This window comes from Cervus elaphus, chromosome X (assembly GCF_910594005.1).
Source record: "Cervus elaphus chromosome X, mCerEla1.1, whole genome shotgun sequence".
Classification (NCBI taxonomy): domain Eukaryota; kingdom Metazoa; phylum Chordata; class Mammalia; order Artiodactyla; family Cervidae; genus Cervus; species Cervus elaphus.
In genome coordinates, this window is record NC_057848.1 from 27,850,295 (window position 1) to 27,871,090 (window position 20,796).

At 61.2% G+C, this 20,796-nt stretch overlaps 1 protein-coding gene across 1 annotated transcript; it reads right to left on the reverse strand.

Annotated features, from left to right (window-relative positions):
- Positions 1 to 297: 297 nt before the first annotated feature.
- On the reverse strand, positions 298 to 14,129 carry BGN (biglycan). The gene is made up of 8 exons (XM_043895244.1): positions 13,977 to 14,129; positions 5,383 to 5,634; positions 4,993 to 5,105; positions 4,041 to 4,254; positions 3,409 to 3,519; positions 3,051 to 3,144; positions 2,809 to 2,947; positions 298 to 1,430 (listed from the first exon to the last, which is right to left on the reverse strand). The coding sequence occupies exons 2-8, from the start codon at positions 5,621 to 5,623 to the stop codon at positions 1,233 to 1,235; spliced, it is 1,110 nt and encodes a 369-aa protein (XP_043751179.1). The 5' UTR covers positions 5,624 to 5,634; positions 13,977 to 14,129; the 3' UTR covers positions 298 to 1,232.
- Positions 14,130 to 20,796: the final 6,667 nt, after the last annotated feature.

Consider the following 20,796-nt stretch of genomic DNA (forward strand, 5'->3'; position numbering starts at 1 on the left):
GTGGTCTGCAGCCAGCTCTGCTTCAGGGATAGCCCAGGCGACAGAAGGTAGGGCTAGAAGGGAGGGAAAGGGGGCAGCCTGGGGCCTTCTGCCTGGTTTCCCGGGTCCTCTAGGTCCAGCCTCCAACCTGAGGATGCTCAGGACCCTTCCTTGAAGGCAGGGAAAGCAGCGAGTAGGCAACCCAAGGCTGGGCGTGGGCACACAGAGGCAGAACCTGGGAGCCAGCCGCAGTAGCCCAGTGTGGCTCCCCCTTCTGCTGGGTCCCCAGGCACCCTGAGAGGTGGCACGCACACAGCCTTATTGCACAGTGTTTCTTTAATTGAAAGACAACAATCGACCTCAGAAGCAGCCCCTCCTCAAGCTGGGTGTGATGGTTTGAAACCCCCACCAGACCAGAGGCCAGAAGGCAAGGGGAGGGGAGACTGAGCCATCATGGGGGGAAGATGGACAGTGAGAAGCGTGATGGGAACTCCAGTGGGACAGACCCTCAGGGTCTGGCTGAGCCCAGGGCTCCACTCTTGGCTGTGGAGGAGAGGGTGCAGCACCTCCCTGTCTGCTGGGTTCCAGAAGGATCACCCAGGCTTTGGGTGAGCCTGGGCAGAGTAGGAGGGCAGCTGTCCCCCACTCCTGCCTGCCTGGGTAAGGGCTGGGCAGAGCCCAGAGAAACAGAAAGCAGACCTAGCCCAAGTATGTCAGAAACGAGGGTGGGGGGGGGACAGACAGAGAGAGCTGGACAAGACTGGTCCAGGGGCCAGGAGACCCAGGAGGCTGCCCTGGGGGGCCATGAACTTGCAGAAGGATGGCAGGGGGCTGAGGAGGACAAAGGTAGCCGGCTGGGCTGAGGAGTGATGTGAGTCTGGCAGGTGGGGTGGGCTTAGTGGGGTCTCCATCCTTGATCCCCCCAGACCCAGGGACCGTTTTCCTTGGACTGGAGCCTCAGATCATTTGCTTTTGGGGTGAATGGGAAGAAAGCTTGGTGGGGGGGCGCCTCTGAATGGGTATGATGTGGGTGGGCAGGGGCAGCTCTGAAGCCAAGGGGCATGTGATGGGGCCCAGGCATCACGCCCCACCTGCACACTTGGGAGCCAGTGTGGGGGTGTCAAGGGGCCGTGAGTGGAGGGTGGGGGTCAAAGGCAGGGCTTGGCTCCCTTGCTTTGCTGCCCCTTCAGGACACGTGCCATACACCCCAAGAGACCCTTCCCAGGCCACCACCACAGTGGCTGCCACAGCCTCTACTTTTTATAGTTGCCAAACTGGATGGCCAGGCGGTCAGTGACGCAGCGAAAGGTGGCCGGCTGCACCTCCCAGTAGGGCACAGGGTTGTTGAAGAGGCTGATGCCGTTGTAGTAGGCCCGCTTGACCCCGAAGCCCACCGGGCAGAAGTCGTTGACGCCCACTTTGGTGATGTTGTTGGTGTGCAGATAGACCACCTGGGGACAGAGAGGTGTGGCTCAGGGCAGCAGGCCCCTTTGCCCCCGCCCCTAACCCTGTTCCAGAGTCGGCCCCACTTGGGGAGCCCAAACAGCGGGCAGAACCCATAAGGCTGGTGCCCTCCATGCCAGCTGAGTCCTGCCCAGCCGCCTCAGGGGTTCATGTGCTGCATCCATACGACCCTTTGAGGGCCTGGAGGTGATTCTTCCATTGTCTGGAGGAGTACAACCAGGCTTGCATATGGCTGTCAGGTGGCTGTTGAGCAGTGTTCAGGCACTGGTGTGTGACTGGGTGCTGGGATGGGGGGTTAGTGGGGTGGGTGTGAATGGGGCTGTTGATGTGGGAAGGATGCCACCCTGGGTTCACACAGTCCCTGGCCTTCTTCTGGGTTCCCTGGACTGAGGGTCTCCTCCTCCTCCCAGTTCTCAGGAGCTCTTGCCCCCCCAACTCCTTGAAGGCTCTCTCTATGGGACTGTAGGGTGGGGGGCGTGGACTGTCTGATGGGGTGGGGCGGAGGGGTGCGGCATGGAGGGCTGCAACAGTGCCTTCTAGAGGTGGCAGGATATGGCCGCCAGAGGGCACTGCCGCTGTAAGTTGGCAATCCCCTTGCAGGGCAGGGTAATGGACTCGCCCCGACTGGACAGCCTGCAAGAATGGCCAGTATCCTGGCATGTAGGCAGAGACTGAGGTCCAGAGCAGGCCCGAAGAAGACCTTGAGAGGACCCCTTGATCCCCTCATCAAGCCACTTCCTGCCCAGACTGTTCCCCAAGCCCCTGGGCCTGTGGCACCTTTGTGGGGTCCCACCCACCCAAGAAACTCCAATACTTTGGCCACCTGATGCGAAGAGCTGACTCACTTGAAAAGACCCTGATGCTGGGAAAGATTGAGGGCAGGAGGAGAAGGGGATGACAGAGGATGAGATGGTTGGATGGCATCACCCACTCAATGGACATGAGTTTGAGTAAACTCTGGGAGTTGCTGAAGGACAGGGAAGCTGGTGTGTTGTGGTCCATGCGGTTGCAAAGAGTCAGACACGACTGAGAGACTGAACTGAACTGAACTGAACCCACCCGAGAGACCTTGAGCTCAAGTATCTACCAGGCTGGCTCTGGCGCATCCTGCCACCTCGCCACCCCTGTACCCAGCCTCCTCGCTGTCCCCAGTGCGGTCCCTACTCTGCCCTTTCACTTTCTCATCACCTTTCCAGATGAGGAGCTGGAGTCACCAGCCAGAGCACACATCTGACCAGCTGCACAGCGAGGTCCCGTTCTGCTCCGCGATGGGTCCGAGCACTGACAGCTAGGGTCTCAGCAGCTGCCCTGGGAACATCGGCTGCCCCTTCCCCTCGCCGTGTGTTAGAAAAACCTGGCTCTCACCTGGAGGAGCTTGAGGTCTGGAAGACCAGCCGGTACCCTGGACAGCTTGTTGTTGTCCAAGTGCAGCTCCCGCAGCGTGGGCAGAAAACTCAGGCTCCCGTTCTCAATCATGCGGATCTGGTTGTGGCCCAGGCCCAGCCTGGGAAGGGATAGATGAATAAAAGACGATGTAATGGGGTCTGTGGGCCACAGGGCACTGGGCAGACTCAGGGCCCCCTGAGACACCCCCCTCCCCAGCCTACCTGTACAACTTGGAGTAGCGGAGCAGATCTTCTAGCTCGATTGCCTGGATTTTGTTGTGGTCCAGGTGGAGTTCATTGAGGGTCTCGGGGAGGTCTGCCAGGAAAAAAGGATCCTCTGAGTTGAATCCAGGAGGGAAGACTGTGGGGTGGGGGAGGGCTGGTCCTGAGTGTGTGTGTGTGTGTGTGCACGATTTCACTCCTGATGGAGCGGAGAGCCGAACTCTGCCCCAGGATGGGAGAGGGGCGACCAAAGCCCTCCCCGAGTACACTGGGTGGTGGCTCCAGATGGCTCCAGGCTCCTTACCTGTGCCCCCCACCTGTGCCCCCCAAAATGTGAGAAAGAAGGCTACCTCCCTACCTTTGGGGATGCCAGTGAGCTTGGCCTCGGAGATGCGAAGGTAGTTGAGCTTCAGGCCATCAAAGGCTCCAGGTTCAAAGCCACTGTTCTCCAGGGGGTTCCCACCCATCTCTAGGAGAGAGGCTCTCTCAGCCCTGAAGCCAAGGCTAAGCATCTGTCCCCATACCCCTGGGGCCTGTTGCTTCCTAAGGGGCCCCCACTAAGCACCCGCTCCCCCATCTCCCCCTGAAAGCAGTGCCACTAATTTACTGGATGAGCTGCAAACTCCTTGCTGTTGAACACCATGAACTACCAAGGGCCCTGGGCCTGGCATGGGCCCTCGGGGACAAGGGGAGCCAGCCCAGCTTCTCCCACCTGGCCCCTGGCTGGCAGGCTGTGCCACCTCTATACTTGTCCTTTCCTTACAGGCCTGGGTTTCTCTTCACCTGGCCTTGGCAGCTCTGGGGTGTGACCCTAGGCAAGCCTCCAGAACGTTCTGTGAGGCCAGCTGGCTTGTCCATGGCACCTGGCTGCTCCGGCCGGCAGAGACCCCCTCCTTGACCCTCCCCCTTCCCTGTCCACCCTCACCACAACGGGGGACCACCACAACCTCAGGACCACCTGAGGACCACCACAGGGCGGGCCTGACTCACCAATGCAGTTCATATTGCGAAGCCCACTGAACACGCCCTTGGGCACCTTGCGGATGCGGTTGTCATGGATGCGGAGCTCCACCAGGGAGCTGGGCAGGTTGGGAGGGATCTCCACCAGGTGGTTCTTGGAGATGTAGAGCTTCTGCAGCTTCCGCAGGGGACTGAAGGCCTTCTCGTGGATCTTGGAGATCTTGTTGTTCACGAGGACCAAGGCCTGAGGTGGCACAGAAGGCCTCAGTTCCCCGCCTGCCTGCCTGCCTGCTCCTCTCCCCTCTTGCTTGCCCCTGAGGTAGTGATTCACATTGTTGGGGCTTCACAGATGCTGGAGCCCCAGCTCAGCTTCCAGGAGATCTACCTCTGTTCATGGGCAGAGTGCAGAGCAGGAGCCGGCACTCAGGTCCAGCAAGGTTGCTGCAGCTCGTGCCCTGGTTACCCTACCTGCACCCCGGTTGCGATGCAACCTTTCCTTTCTGAGTTGCTGGGAGGAGCCAATAAGATGCAAAGGTAACAGTCAACAGAGAGAATTGGGCTGGGTGATCCTGTCCTTCCCTGGTGGCTCAGAGGGGAAAGAGTCTGCTTGCAATGTGGGGAGACCCGGGTTTGATCTCTGGGTGGGGAAGATCTGCTGGAGAAGGAAATGGCCACCCACTCCAGTGCCCCTGCCTGGAAAATCCCATGGATGGAGGAGCCTGGTAGGCTACAGGCCATGGGGTCGCAAAGAGTCAGTCGTTTCCTTTTATCTTGTCCTGACATTGCACATGTGCCCATGACCCTGGGTGCTCCCGCCACAGCTGCCTCCTAACCTCTCTCAGGACTCCCTGGGTCCCCGGTCTCCTCTCACATTGCATAAGTGCGTGCCCACACCCATCGGGACCCCACCCCTCCACACGCCCAGCGGGCTGCAGGCCTGCTGCCTCTTCCCAGACCCTTGGAAGAGCCAGGGTAGGCTTACGTAGAGGTGCTGGAGGCCTTTGAAATCATCTTTTCGGAGCTCAGAGATGTCATTGTTCTGCAAGTCCAGCAGGGTGGTGTCGGGTGAGATCTCCTTGGGCACAGCCTTCAGACCTGGGGGCCGGCGCAGCAGTCAGCAGTGTGAGCCAAGGCCACGGCCACGGCCACAGCCCCAGCCCCAAAGGGGCGCACATGTGGACCCTCATGTGGGGACTCCGCGGCCGCAAGTGGGTGCAGCTCCAAGGCCAGGGTTGGACACTCTTTTCCCTCCCCACATTCTTTCAAGCAGACCCAGGGACACCCTCCCACGGTGAAATCAGGATCCCTGGGCTGGATCCGGATCACCCCCTGCCCACCCTCAGGCTTCCACATCCATCCGCCACAGACTGACCCAGGTCGGAGCACTGAACAACCCGCAGATGGCAGTGGCAGCCAAAAGGGCACATGGCGCTGTAGGTGGGTGGGAGGGAGTCCAGGTCTGGGATGCCCGAGGTTGTTTCTGCACCAGAAGCTTCCTCATCATTCAGCATGGGCAGCCCATCGTCCAGAGTGAAGTCCCAGAAGGCTTTTTGCTCAAAGGGCAGGGCCTGGCTCAGGGCCAGCAGGGCCGCAAGAGGCCACAGGGGCCACATGGTGGGCGTGCCTGCAAAGCCAGGGTGAGGAGGGGCCATCAGAGGAGCCCAGCCGATGCCCATGCCCAGGGGGCTGGGGTTCTGGGTGTGTGCTGTCCTCATGTCTGTCACACCTCCCCAGGGCAGCCAGACCCTGGGCTGGAGTGGCCAGGAGGGAGGTGTGGGTGGGCAGGAGGCCCTGGGCAGGGTGGGGGCATGGCTGGCTTCCTTCTGTCCTGCTCCGTTTCCAGGCAGGACTTGGCCACCGTGGGCCATGCCCTATCTTTCCAGTTAGGGAGTCTGCACCCCTCCAATGCACAAGCACACACACACACATGCATTGCCCCCCTCCCCGCACAGGACACTGAGTCAGCCTCAGCCTGTGTAGGGGGGGATCGGGGAGGTTAGTGGAGGTGGAGGAGAGGGAAACCCAGTCCTCTGCCACCACAGATCTTGAAGAGTTAAGACTGAAAGATAACCACGGGGGCCAGGGCCAATCCTTTCCTGCCTGAGCCCCCTTTGCAGTGCACCCACGTTTTTCTAAGAAAGTCAAGAGACCAAGGCACCAGGGTGGGCATGCTGGGCAGAGCTGGGCTAGCCCTGGAGCAAAGCAGAAGAGGGGGCATCCTCTCAGCCCATGTATGGAATGCCAGAGATCGAGGGGGAACCCTGACGTCCCCCCACATCCTTGCTGCTACTGGGGGGCCTTGGCTTCCTCCTCTGGCCCACGAAGCCTTCCCCTGCCTTCTATCCATGGCCCGCCCCCTTGGAAAGGCCACTGGAGGGGAACAGGCTACTGCCAGGGTGGCGGGCAGGGTCAGGCTTGTCTGGAGTCCCCCAGGCCAGGAAGCAGGCTGAGGGTGGGAGTGGGGGGAAAGCCGTCCTGCCCGAGCCTGCCCCTGGTGCCCACACCTGCCTGCCTTCTCCTCCTCCAGCAGAGGCTGCCCCCATCCACACGGGCTCCTCTAGCAGAAAATCTTGTCCCTGAAGAGGATGCCCCCTCACCCAGATTTCCTGGGCAAGCCCCAGCCTCATTTTCCCAAGTGTGACACAGGGATACACGTGCCTGCCTTGCTTGTTTCCCAAGCACAGGGTGTCTGGGGTTGCCCCATGTGCGGACCTCAGCCCTACCCCACAGAGGCCCTCACTTGGGGCCCATCTTGGCCAGGGGAGGGGTTCTTTGGGGCTTCAGAGGGGTTGGGGTGAGCCCCCCCGAGCCTGAGGCCTGGTTGCAAAGTGGGGAGAAGCCTCGGGCAGGCCCAGTGGATGTGGGGCTGGGCTGGTGGCCTGGGGGGCTGCTGCCTTGGAGCCCTGCCACCCTCAGGCGGTGGGAGGGCCTGTGGCCACTTGCAGACCTGTTGGCACAACAGCTCTGCCCCCTGGGGTTCCCATTGATCGCCATCTGGCCACCCTCTCTCGCACCTCTCTGGCCCCTCAGAGCTGGTCATGTGACCTGTCCTGGCTCCCACCTTTGCAGCAGCTGGGGCGGGCAGTGCGCTTGGCAGACAGATGCTGGAGGTGGGGGGCGGGGTCCCCAGGTGGGGGTTCAGTGGCCTTAGCGTCAGAGTCAGCCCCAGAGCGCCCCCAGCAGGCCGGCAACCCTCTTGAGTGTGCAGCCCCCACTGATAGACTCAGAAAAGCCGCCTTGCCTCCCAGGTCACACAGCAAAGTTAGGGTTCCTCCTGGTTGGGGGAGCCCCTGGCCTTCCTGGCTCCTTTGGGCCTTGAGTGCCCGTGGTCACACTCAAGGTCCCACCAGCCCTATGCTGGTCCCATAGGACTGGGGGAGTCTCCACCCCACCCCACCCCCAGCCCCGAGGGTCTTGGCACAGAGTGGGGAGAAGACCCTGGGTTTGCCTACCTGGACCACTAGTCCCTTTTCCTTCCCACAGGTTTTCAAAGCACAGGGCAAGGTAGGGTGGGCCCAGGCTTCCCAGGCACGGCTGGACACCCAAAGTTGAGAAGAGGAAGTGAAGGGGAGGATGAAGGCAGGAGGGCAAGATGGAGCAGGAGGCGGAGGAGACTGTTCCCCCCTCCCCTGGCACCCCTCCCAAAGCCGCTACCTCACAGGGGGAATGAGTCAGGGCTGGAACACCCCACTGGAGCCTTGGGAGGCTCTGGGATCCACCATCCACCTGGACGGCGGGGGTGGGGTGGCCCGGCCAGGCCTGGGGGACCGGGGAGGCCTGGGGGCCTCCACAGGGAGCCTTGGCCTGGGTTTGGGCCCTCCACATGGAGTTCCCAGGCAGAACTAGCCACTGAGGCCCTACGTGGGCTCCTGGGACCCTCCCTGGGGGTGCAGGGTGGGGAAGGGCGGGCTCCATTGGAAGCTCAGTCTGAGGGAGAGGGAGGCTGAGGTCTTGAAGGCCCCCAGAGCCCTCAGGGCAGAGGACAAGGTTTGGCTGGTTCTCCCTGGCTCCTGGCCAGGCCCAGGCAGTGGGCAGGCTGGCGGGCTTTCCGCCACAGCCCTCCTTTCCCCACAGAGAACTGGCAAGAGACTCAGCGCCCAGAACTGTGCAGAGGGGAGAGGGGCCGGCTGCATACCAAGCCTGCCAGAGACCACGAAAGACACCCCCGGGCCTCAGGGCCAGAAGGAGCCAGGGAGGGGCCTGGAGGGGGCGCCCAGGACTGAAGTTCCATCTGATGGAAGAGAAAATGGAGACCTAGAGAAAAGAACCCACCTCAGGTGATGCCAGGCCCTCAGGTTTTCACTATGGACACAGAGGGTGAGAACCATGGCTGGTCCCCCCAGCCTAGCCAGGCCTCCGGGCCTCAGTTTCCCTTCATTGGCCTCCCTGGGCATGTCCCAGAGGACTTCAGGTGGCCTTGGGCCTCATCAGGGGGTTCTCTGAGCTCAACGAGCTCCACCTCCTCAGAGCAACGGAAAGAAGTGGTGATGGTGGTGAGGCCTCAGGCCAGGCGCCCACAGGTGGGAGTGAGGACCGCCCCCCCCCAACATGGCTCTCCTTGTCTGGCCCTCTGAAAGGCTGCGCAGTCCTCTGACTGGGATGGCTCCAGGTCCCAGACAAACAAGACGCACTGGCAGCCACTGAGAACACGGAGGGGCCATGCCAGGCATTCACGCCAGGCCAAGGGTGGCAGGAGCAGGCCCTGAGGTCTGGCAGGCCCTGGGAACTCGCTTACAGATGTGTGGCCCACAGCTGCCAAGTCACAGATGCCGGACGCCTAAGCCCAGTGCCTGGCTCCACCGAGCAACCCGACCTGAACTCGGACACACGTGCCATCTTCCACTCAGCCCTGCTGGTGCCCACTTTTCTGTCCGCTTCCCTCCCAGAATCCAACCCATCATCCCCTGCACCCTCCAGCTCTAGTCTCCCCTTAGGTGGCACCCAGACAGAGGGCACGGGTGCCATCCCTGGGTCTTCCTGAAGCTGACGTGTGTGCGCGCATGTGGGGATGACTGTGTGAGGGGCTGGTGGCTGCAGTGGGGGTTGGGGTGAGCCCTGCCCTGCTTGTGTCTACACCCCAGCCACCCCTGAACCCACCGCCGTGGCCTCAATACGCCTTCCAGCTCTGAGGGAAGCGGGCATCCAAGTGTGGCTGGCCAGGACAGCTCCTTCCTGTTGGGTCCTGTGCCCCCGCAGCCTTCAGGCACAGACTCGACCTGGATGTGGGTGTCAGAGACCCACAAGGAGCCAGCCCATCTGCTGCAAGGAGCTGGCCCTGGGCCAGTGGCTGGTGCTACCCAGGCCAGACCTCTCTCCCCACAGCCCTGAAGACACCCATCACACCCCCATCCTGCTGGGAAACCTCTGGAAGGCGGAAAGGTCTAAGGGCTGGCCTTCCACCGTGCCAGGAGTCAGGCAGGAAATGAGCCAGGTCACCTGGTCTTTCCACCCCAGAGCTTTCCTTCTCCTGCTCGCTGAAGAAAGCCCAAGGGAGAGTGAGGGTGCTGTCGCTTCCCAGGGGTGCAACAGGAGGCCCAAGTGATTTCCTAACTCAGCCTTCCCCAGGGCCAGCAGGAAGTGCTGTCTCTCCCATTGCCTCTCCACGACTCAGGCTGGAGGTGACGCTGATGGAAAACAGGGCTCTGTCTTGTGGGTCTGGAGGCCCCAGGCTTGCATCACGCAGCTTCTGGAAACAGCATCTCTCGGGCCGGCACCATCAATAGTTCCCCTCGGCCCATGGGGACAGATGGCCCTGGCCCGCCTCCAGCTGCAGGGAAGTGGCCTGGGAAAGCCATCACGCCACCCTGGCCTGGAGGGTCCCCCAAGCCTTTAGGTCCCAGCAGGCGCCGGACCCCACAGGGAGATGTTCTCAGCCCGGCTCCCAGAACCTGAGGCCCTTGGCTGCCTTGCTCCCTTGTGGGACTGGGGCTTGGCTTGGGGTGGAGGTCACCCTCTGCAGCCAGCCTAGGTCTTGCTGGACCTGTGACTTTCAGCCCCTCCCAGGGCTCCCCCTCCGTGTGGTGGGGTAGCCTGTAAACCCCTAGGACCACCATCAAGGCCAAACTGGAACTGAGACTGTGAGAGGTTGGAGGTGGCACCCAGCTCCCCAGCAGTCCCTGTCTCCGGAGACAGGGCTCCCAGAGCCAGTCTCCCTCTGCCCTCTGTCTGGCTCCTTCAGGTCCCAGTTTTGTTGCCCAAATCTGTGATCCTTTGGAAACTCTGGCCTCTGACCGCTGCATCCCTTTTGGGCCATCTGATTCTCCTAGAGGCTGCTGGTGGGCAAGACGTGGCAGCAGGTTCACTGTTGCATGCAGCCTGGGACCTCTCCCAGCCCACTGCCCCATGTCCTGCAGCTCTGCTCCGTGCTGCAGTTTCTGCTGACTTGGGCCTTCACGCCATGGACCAGGAGAGCTAGGTGTGAGCTGGCTGGGTGGAGCCCCAAGGCGCCTGAACCCCGAGATTGGATGTGTTACCCAGGGAGAGGAAGCGGGGAGTCGTCAGAGTCCCCAGCACCTTTGGTGGGCTTGGGATGTCAGAGATCCCAGCCCACCAAGGAGCACAAACTGGGCTGCTGAGAGGGTAGGGGAATAGCCAAAGAGGGCTGAACTGTGGCTGGTGCTCCAAGAGCCTGGGCAGGGGCCCAGAGGGAATGAAGGAAGCCCTGGGGGACCCTGGGGCTGACGGCTCCAGGTGTGGGAGGGCTTTCACCCCAGGACCTCTTATCTAGAAGGTTCATCTTACCACAGCCCCAGTGAGCAAGACTAAGCAGACCCCTTCCCCATTCCCCCTCAGGCCATCTCCCACTGGCTTCCTTGAAGATGGGATTCACCAAGAAGGTTTTGTGCATGATCGAAGTTTGGGTGGGCCCAGTACATGAGAGGACAGAGGGGATGGGAGGGCACTGTCTGGCCCGAGAACCAGCCAACAGGAGGAGGGTGGAGCTGGCAGGATCCTGTGTACCTGCCTTCAGGAGCCCATGCTCATCCCCCTTCCTCCCCTGCGGCTCATAGCAGGGGGCCCCAGGAGGCTCACTGTCACCCTCCAGCCCCTCGAGTGGAGCTAAACCCTTGGGCTGGTGTGTCCCGTCCCACCAGCAGGGTAGAGAGGCTCAGGGAGGGGTGCCCAGCTCAAGGCAGGGACCGAGATCTCCCACCCTGGGGTAACTGATGAGGACGATTGGGAGGCTGTTGTGGTGGGCGTGGGAAGACCTTTTCTAACAATCTAGGGTGTTAGCACATGGGCAAGGAAGGGGAGGGCCCAGATATGCCAGCCAAAGGACCAACAGCTCAGTGGCCTAGCAGGTGGAGCTTTGGAGACCCTGGAATGGGGCTGGGGCCCTGCCTGGGGGCAGGGGGCACACGCCAGACAGTGCCTGGCCCTACGGACACTTTAGGCGTTGGGCTGTGCCTGCTGTTCACGTGCTCCTGGGTGGCCCTGGGGGCCAGCCACTGTCCCAGGCTATGTCCCAGGTGACCAAGGACAAATGACCACTGGACGGGCCTGTCTCCTTGGGGTTTCTCCAGGGCTGGCTGTGGGTGGCTCTGGGAAGCAGGCTTATGACTGACTCCTCCTCTGGGACTTGACGCCAATGCTGGAAGGGACCCTCTGCAGTCCTGAGTGACTACAGAGTATCCCTAAAGAGAGGAGATGCTTTCTTGTCTTTTGAATACCCCCTCTGCTCCAGTCCTTCCCCGTTCACCCTTCTGTGATGAGCCAGGGCCATTGATGGGACTGGGGAGAAATTCAGGCCAAGGCTTGTATGTCACCCTGCACAATGGTGAGAGGGCTAGCACCCCACGTTTCTGGGCCCCTAAAATCAACTGGCAAAGAAGTGCCGCCAGACCTGTGGTTGAAGGGGCTGGGCCTCAGACTCCCCATCAACACAGTGAGACCCCTGCTCCAGGGCGGGGCATTAAAAGCAATAGGCTGGTTAATGCCTTCTGTGACCTGGGTCCTCAGAACCTGAAGGTGGGCCAGTGGGTGAGTCAGCCAGGGTGGCAGGGCTGCCACTCAGCTGCTGGCTACATGGTGATGGGAGCCCTCCCTGATGCCAGCCTCTTTCCACGGCCTTGCCCCTGTGGCTGCAAGACAGCCATGTGCCTTCCTCTCGATGCGCCTATGGCAGCTGGTCATGGGGCATTCCGCACAAAAGCACCTCTGCCCAACCACCAGGGTGCAGATGGCATAAGTATTTGCAGGCAGCCAGGAGGCGCTCACTTGTACACACACAGGGGCAGCGACGTGTTATCTCTCCTCATGAACCCGAGAGCCTGGATGCACATTCCAGAGCATCTACAGCTTCTCTCAATCCCAACCAGTCCCCACAGGGTGGCCGGCCAGGAGGGGAGTGGGCACAGAAGCAGGAGACCTCAGGGCACGGGACTGGCCACATTGGCGACCTGAGCGGCCCTTAAGAAGACTTCAACTGTGAGAGCAATCTCCCAGGCCTGAGCGAGGTCTGCTCTGTGCCCCCCACCAGCACCCTGCCTCAGAGGACCCTGGGCCTTCTGCTCCACCAAGCAGAGCCAGCTCAGGAAGCTCTTGCCAACCCATGCCTAGGTCCCAGACCCATCCACAGAATGGTGAGGTGGGGCTCCCACCCCCCTAGTCTTCCAGGGCACGCTGCTGGATTCCTTGGCAGGTCCCTTGGCATGCCAGCCATTTTGGGAGCTTGCTAGTACACGGGCCGGGGGTCTGGCCGCCTCCCACACCAATCTGCACACCCTGCAGTTGACCATAAGCTATCATGATCAACACTCAAGTGTCTCTAATGGCTCCCTGGATGCTATGGGGTCAATAGCCAGGGTCTGTCAGTCAGAAGCCCTGACCCCTGGCCCCAGCTCTGCCCCTGACTGGCTGGGCCACTGTTGGCAGTTTCCTGCCCCTCTCTGGGCCTCTGTTGCCCCCTGTGTGCAATGGATGGGGTAGGGGGTCCTGTGGGACCAGCTCTGGAGGGCAACCCTGTTGGCGCCATTTGGTTTCAGATCTGAGATGCTCTCTCCATTCTAGAGGTGCCCCCAGGTACCTGCGGGGTGTGGCCTTTGGGGAACAGAGCACCTAGCCTGGGATCTCTTGAACCCCACCCCTCCCTAAAGGTGCCCATCCTGGAATGATGATGTCCTCGAATTGACCCATGGAGCCCTCTGGGGCCCTGGGCCAAGCCGGCCTGGCTAACATGGCACAGTGGCCTGGGCTTCCTTCTGCACTCCGCTTTGGAGCCTCAGTTCAAGGAGGTTCTGGGGACAGAGAAGCCTGAGCCACTCAGGCAGCCCCACCCAGGCCCCCCACCCCCCACCCTCAGCCACGGCTCTGTGGACCCATGCCTCACCCAGGAGGAGGTGAACGCAGAACATTCGCCTGCGAGTAAGCGAGGAATATCTGGGCAGGGTGCCTGGGGCGTGCCTGGGAAACCAAGTCTCCGAGCCCATGCCGTGGTCTAGCCCCAGGCCCTGGGGATCGCTCCCCAGCACTGAGTTCAGGCTGGCGCCCGCAGGTCTATGCTAACCAGGGGCCGGAGCCAGGCCAGCGGTGGGGGTGCAGGGCGTACCTGGGACTTGATGATGTTCTGGGGTGGCCTCCAAGAGGCAGAAGCCCAGGGGGATGTGGAGTGTGAAGCAGGGCTGAGCAAGGGGAGAGGGAAGGGGATGGAGAAAATGCCTGGAGGACCCAGGGGGGAAAAAAGGCCTAGACGGGACCGGGACCAAGGAGGGGCTGCAGAGTGGCCATGAAGGGGCATGCTGGGAGCCTGCAGCCGGGGGCCGTGGGAATCTGCAAGCAGCCTTGGGGGCAGGGGGTGGGAGACGGCGGTGAGGGGGCTGCGGGGGCAGGGGTAGGGACGAGGAGGGTGAGTTTGGGGGGTGCAGGGTCGGGGCATCTGGAGGATGAGACAGCGGGGCAAGGGTGGTTCCAGGCCAGCTGTAGGAATGGTGGGGGACAGGATGGGGCTTGTGGGGGTGGGGGCCTTACCTGAGGAGGGCAAGCGGTGGGCACGCGCTGGCTGGTGGGCAGCCTGAGGAATCGGCCAGTCCCTGTGTCTGTGTGTTGGGTCGTCTGAGAGCAGCTGCTCACTCCTGGGCAGTTCGGGGAGAGAGGGAGAGAGGGAGAGGGAGGCGGAGGGAGGGAGGCTAAAGGCTGGGCGGGCGGGCAGACCGACGGGGAGGGGACGGCGGCGGGGAGGGGGCGGGGAGGGAGGGAGAGAGGGAGGGAGGAAGGGAAGGAGGGGGCAGGCTTCCAGGCCCCCCTGGCAGCTTCAAAGGGAGTAATTTTCTTGTAGACGGCTGGGCTAGCTACACCCCTCCCCCTTAAGCCCCCCCACCCCGAGGACGACGCCCCCAACTCCAAGGCCACGACCCCCTGCTCCCAACCCCGGGGGGTGCACACTCTCTCACTCAGACAAGGCCCCTTGGCGTCTCCGGGCCAACGACGACGCAGCCTCAGAGATTCAAACTTTCCACCGTCCAGATGGGGACACTGAGGCCCAACAAGGGGGGCTGGAGCTGGCTAGCTCGCCGGTGCTCGGCCTGGCAGAGGAAGGCGAGAGGGCAGAAAAGGAAGGGGGATAAGGGGGTGGTGGCCTCCTGGTGCTACTCCAGCGAGGGGCCCCTGGAATCCTGTCCTGAGCCTTCCCAGAACAAACGTGTGGCAGCCGCAGTCTGGGGAGGAGGTGGTTGTTTGGGATCAGGGAGGGAGTCGTGGTGGATTGCTGGAAGGGCTGGATCCACTTCCCAGCCCACTCCAGCCTTTTTGTCCCCGTGACCTCAGAATGGGGTTCAGCTGGGAACTGGCAGGGGGCAGTACAAATTCTGGAGGTCCTCCTCCCCGGCTTGCCTCCCCCGAGCTGAGGCTCGCAGAAGCTGATTCAGAGAGGTGGAGCCGGCCAGTCATCCTTCTTGCTCCATCTGAGCAGGTCCCCCAGGGTGCAGGAACCGTGGTGAGGGTGGCCACTTCCTCAGCGCTGAGGCTGGTGCTGGCCACTTCTTGGGGTAACCGGGTCAGCCCACCAAGTGTCCCAGAAAGAGGCTGTCAGCAGCCTTGACACCCACGCCATCCCTGGTAGCTCAGCCACTTCCTGAGAGACAAGCCCACCCCTCCTCCCCGTCCCGTGGGGTCCCAATTCCTCCCCCTCACCTTGGCCCTTTTTGCCCAGCTTCGTCCTCAGGGAGCCTCCTGCAAGAGCAGCTTTGGGGAGACAGAGGTGAGGGTTTAGATGGGACGAGAAACTGAGGCAAGGAGCGCCGCTGAGATCTGCAAAGGAGAATGGGGAAAGAAATGAAAGCCAGACAGAACTCCAGTGGGCCCAAAGGAGGAAAAAAAAGAAAAAACTCAAACAGGCAGGGGCCGAGGGCAGGTCAGGGAGAGGCAGCGCCAATGAAAGGAGAAGGGGGGTGGTGAGGCCTCAGGGTCCGCCCACCCAGCTAGCAGGTAGGTTCTAAAAAGTTCTACCAGGGCAGTGGCTGGGCCCAGATCCCTTTTCTTTGTGGAAGCATCCATTCAGGCATGGCCGGTTGGACCTGGGACACAGCCTTGACAAAGCTGTGGTGGCTCCCTCTTGTTCCTGTGGGTGAGGTAGTCACACTTGGTTGGAAGCATGTGCCCTTCCAGACATGGGGGTTGGTTTTGCTTATTTGTTTGTTTTTTTTTCTCCTGTTTATTGGTGACATATTCAAATATCTCTGGCAGCAGAAGGACTCATACCATGAAGCCTGGGTCACCCCACGGAGCAGCAACCCTCATTCACAGCTGGGAAGGAGGAGAAAGAGGGTCCAAAACACATACAAGACCTTGTGCTCACATTGCGTGAGCCTGCAGGAAATGTCTAGAATCGGCACATGGACAGGGACAAAAAGTAGATTCGTGGTTTCTTAGGGGGGCATGACGGATAGAGTGGTGATAGCCAAAGGTATAAATTTTCTTTAAGACTTGATGAAAATGTTGTAAAATTGACTATGATGATGTTGGACCCTCTGTGAAGATATTAGACAAAAACCACTGTACACATTAAATAGGTGAATTAATTGTATGCTATAGATCCTTTCCAAAACATATTATGGAAAAATCTAGATAAGCTTTTTGGTCGATGCAATATAGCTCCATAAATTTATTGAAACATTTTTTAAATGAAAAAAAAAAAGGGGGCGCAAGGCATGCCTACTGCCCAAGGAGCCAAGTTGTTTACTGAGTAAGGTCCCACCTGGCCTGGTGCCCCTAGCCGCCCTCTGTGGAGCCTTGCACTGCTCTGGGGACTCTGTGGCCGGGCTCTGAGCTCTGTGGGGAGGGGACTGGGTCAGGCCATGGCCACACACAGCGCCAGAGGCACTCAGGAAGGCTTCCTGGAGGAGAGGACTTAGAGCAGACAAGTAGAGAAGAGGGATATTGTTGGCAGAAGGAAGACCATAGGGGAGCAGGAAGGCAGTTAGGTGGGAAACCTTAGTGGTGGGCCAGGGAGGCTCCTGGAGGGAACTTGGGACAGCAGTGAGGCGACACCCTGCACCTTGGAGTTCTTCCCCGCAGCTGGAGGTGTGTCTGGGACAATATGTCCGTAAATACGGTTCTTGCGCCTGGAAGGCTTTTCTGTCTGTGGTTTGCAGTCTGCAATAAGCCATAACTGCACGCCCGGCCCAAGGCCCATTGAGTCACTGGGCCTGGCCCTCTAATTTGGGGGCCACTCCCAGACCAGCCAGGCTGCACCTCGGTCCTGGGCCTCCTCCACTCCCTCCCTCTCCTCTGTAGCCGAGGAACAACGAGGACCCCAGTCGAAGCAGCCACTGAGCACAGCACATCCCACTGGCCAGCGGAGCTGCGGCCTCCTGGCCTCTGGCCTCCTGGGGCTGGGAGGAGGCAGCAGGAGGCAGGGGAGGGCAGGCATGGGGGCAAGGCAGGAAGGAAGAGCAGGCATTTCCTGAGGCCCCCGGGCCCTTGGAGGAGGCTGATGCACAGCTGTCTTAGCTCCACAAGAACCAGTGCAGACAGGGCTGGCTGAGGGACTGGAGGTGGGGGCGGGTGGACTGGGAGGCAGAGGCCGGCCTCTGCCAGCAGGAGCCCAGGGGTGACTAACGCCCTTTCCCAGCATTCTCTGCACCTCTGGGACATCACTGTACAGGCTCCCAAAGCCCTAGTCTGGACACTAGCCCCAAGGGGCTAAAGAGGACTGGGTGATCCTGCCAGCAGCCCCCTGCCCCTCAGCCAGGATACCTTAGCAGCCTCCACTTGTTAGAAGGTCCTTCTGCCAGGAGTCAAGAACACAGCCCGCTCAAGCTGCCTTTGCTGCGTGTTCCTCAAGGGCAGAGCCTGGTAGCCTGGGAGGTGGCCCAGTGGGCCGGGCTCCCAGAGGCTCAGAGAGCGCCTGCCCCAGCCTGAGCGCCAGCCCACCCAGATGCTCGCTCCCATCCTGTGTGCTTCTAGGGCCTGGAGAGATTAGCCTGGCCCTGACCTTCAGGGGCCCTCTGCCAGCCCCCTTTCAGGGCCTTCCTGGCCTCCCTGCCCTGCTGTGTCTGGCTGGTGCTCCCCTCTCTCTGCCTCTGCTAATCACTCCCCTTCTCTGTTCTTCTGGGCTCCCCAGTCCTTTTTCAGGTCTCTCTTCTGCATCTCTGTCACTTCCCTGGGCACTAAGTCAGTCAGCCTCAACTTCCACTGGTCTCCCTCACCCACCTTGAGCTCACTGGATGGGGCACAGTGAGGACTTCTGGGAGGAGGGGGCACAGGGAGGACTTCTAGGAGGAGGGGGGCAGGGAGGACTTCTGGGAGGAGGTGGCTCCCAGCGGTGTCCTGGGGCTGCCTTCTAGCCCCTCCTTGGAGTGCTCCCATGGGTTCTTGCACAGCCAGCCCAGTAGGGGGCATCACCCACAGGAGCCCCATTGCCAGGCAGGGACCTGTCACACACATACATTAGGGTCACTTCCTGAACACGCCACCCTGCCTAGAACTCAGCCAAGATCTTGGAGAGGGCCCTCAAGGCTTCTAGGCACTGCAGCCCCTGCACCCAAGCCGACACCCCCAAGTTCACAGCCTTGCCTGCCGTCACTCTCAGCCTTCTGGTTTTATCCACTCCCCTCATCCGCACTGCCCAAATCTCTGCACCCTCATGGGCTGGGCAGGGGCAGGGCAGGGGCCAGGCCCACAGTAACTAGGAGCAGTCCCTCCCACCTCATTGGTTCCTTGGCATTCCGGAGGCCCCAGGGCCACAGGTATAACGTGCCCAGGGGACCCTCTGGATGCCTGGGGCCAGTCCCACTCCTTAGAGTGGGCCAAACCTCTGCTTTCTGGAAGGTTCCCAGCGCTGATGCCTGAGGTGTGGTCGGTGAAAGCTGGCACTCTCTATGCCAGAGCTTTTTTTGACCTTCCCTTGAGGACATAATCACACAGCGGCTCTGTGTCCCAGGCCACCAGGGCTGTAATTTCAGGGCTTGAAGGGGGCTCCGTGGGGGCCTGGCCCACATCTAGCTATCTTTGGAGAGGCACGCTCTGGGTGTGGCTAGAGGAAGCAGCTGGACAGGGGACTGTGCCACAGGGCTGCATCTGTGGCCGCCTGCAAAGCCGGGAGACCCCAGAAGGCCATGAAACAGGGTGGGGGGGACATGGTCCTCCCTTGGTGGACACCAGCCCCCAGGAGTGGGCCCTGGATCTGCCTGCTGCCCTGGGGCCAGCAGGCTCCAGTGGGGGTTGTAGCCGAGAGCAGGTGCAGGGCTGGGGGCCAGGCAGCGAGCCTTACTGGACTGGCCCTGTGTGCCCACCATGGTGCCACTGCTCACAGGTCAGGGTAGGGGGAGGCACAGGCCTGGGGGGGGCAGCATGCCTGCCACATCCTTTGCCCTCCTCACTCTCTAATGCCCCTTCCTCAGCCTGTCTTTCTCCAAGACCAGCACGTGGGTTTATAAGACAGGAGGAATGCTTGGAACCTGCTGGGGGAAGCCCCTCGAAGGACTGGGTAGCTGGCCCTCGGGTTGGAGCCCTGGGGAGGAGGAAGAGGTGGCTGGAAGAACGTTGGTGGGCAGGACTCTGGGATTGTGCGTGGGGCGGGGCCCTTGAGGTTCTTGGAAGGAGTGCCCCCCAATTCCCTGTCCCCCTTCTCTGCTCCTAGTGGCCATTAGCCTCTGTGACTCACTCCTGATTCCCACTGTCCCCACTGGTCTCATCCTTAGTCGTACTCCTACCGTCGGAGGACCTCTGCCGCCTTGGTCCAGGGACTGATGAACACCTTGCTTTTAGCCACCTGAAAGTAGTCACCCCTACCCTGTCATCACCACCATCACCGTGATGACCATGAGGAACCCTCTGATGCCCAGTGTATCTGGGTTACTCACTGGGCCACGCCCACTGCTGGGCACCACCGCCAGCAGGCACCAGTGAGCAGAGGGTGCAAGGTGGGCTTGGTCCTGCCACCAAGTCTTGGCCTCACTGTGCTTGCTCCCCTGGCTCGGGGTCTATCTGGGGTTCTCACTCTCCTCGGGGTCGTGCCACCACGGGCACCACTCTGATAGGACTGAAGGCCCTGACATCCTAGCCCTCTTGGGGAGTTGCCTGAGCTGAACAGAGGGTCTTTGCCCCAGTCACCCCCTCCTTTGCTGGGAAGGCCTACCTAATGATGACAGGGGATATAAAAGTCCTGTGCCCTGTTCCAGCTCCCGACCAGCTTGGATCCAGGGCACCTGTGGGCCTTGGCTTGTCTTGCATTGTCGGTCACATGCCAGCTTCTCCCTGGGCCCACTCTTTTCCTCTCCTCCCCTCAAGAGCCTCCGAGGAGACTTCCTCACACCTCTCCTCGCCTCTGAGTCAGCTTCTGGGGAGCTCAATGGTGGATACCCACTCGGGGCTGAGGAGGGTCATGGAAGAATTGCCCAGCCCCTGCTGGGTTCAGTCCACCTGACAGAAGCCCCAAGGGCCAAGTGTTCTCTGTGTGAAGTGGAATTAGTTCAGAGGGTCTGCTCAGTAGGGAGGTAAGAGCAGTTGGGGGTGGGGGTTGCCCAGCCTGAACTTCCTGTGCCTGTCGGGGGCCAGAACTCTGAGTCTGGGGAGGGGACTCGGGGCTGACTGAACAAGCTGAAGGGGCTGGGGGTGGGGGCAGGCAGCCAGACTGGGGAGGAGGGGTTGTGAGAGCTGGGAAAGCAACAGGGGGCCTCCCCACAGGGCCAGCGCCTCAAGGGCTACTGACCTCTGACCCAGTCCAAACAGGAAGTGCCATATCTGTGGGCCCAGGCCCAAGAGGAGAAGGAATGCAAGGATGAGTCCAAAGCAAACACTCCGCCAGCTTCCCAGGCCTCTCCCCGCCCCCTGCCAGAGTCTGGCCTTTTCTCTGCTTAGAACTCAGGGCTGAGGCATGCGGGGGCTGACTACAGAATGGGACCGACGCAGAACTCCCAGCTCCCAGGCCCAGACCCCAGGCCAAGGCACTGGCAGGGCAAGGTCTTCCTTCAGCAGCTGTGCTGCATCCTCAGTGCCTGTCATGTGCTCTCTCTCTGGCCGCCATATTGCCATGAGCTCCCCACGCCCCGGGGCAGGGGCTGTGAACTGTTCCAGTGACCTCCAGCTGGCTCTCAGCACAGTTGAAGGGCCCGGTGGGGCTGAGCGCTCATAGCTAGCTGCTGTCTCCCCCACCAGGCGGACAGTCACCACCTCTTGTGTGTGTCCACTCCCAGGACAGGGATGCTTCCTGGAAAAGAGGGTAGTGATGCTTCCCTGAACAGTGGAGGTGAGCCGGGCCTCTAGATGGCTTTGGGCCAAGCTGCAAGGGGACATCAGGACCCTGGCCAGGGTGGGTGGGGGTCGGGGGGCTCTTGGAGAAGATTCTAGA

What these genes read in the sequence shown, in the direction of transcription:
- BGN (XM_043895244.1), bottom strand. Translation starts at nt 5,623, where the DNA reads ATGTGGCCCCTGTGGCCTCTTGCGGCCCTGCTGGCCCTGAGCCAGGCC. An exon ending in AAGGCCTCCAGCACCTCTAC is followed by an intron (nt 4,255 to 4,992) that starts GTAAGCCTACCC and finishes GTGCCACCTCAG; the next exon opens with GCCTTGGTCCTCGTGAACAA. An exon ending in GCTCACTGGCATCCCCAAAG is followed by an intron (nt 3,145 to 3,408) that starts GTAGGGAGGTAG and finishes TTTTCCTGGCAG; the next exon opens with ACCTCCCCGAGACCCTCAAT.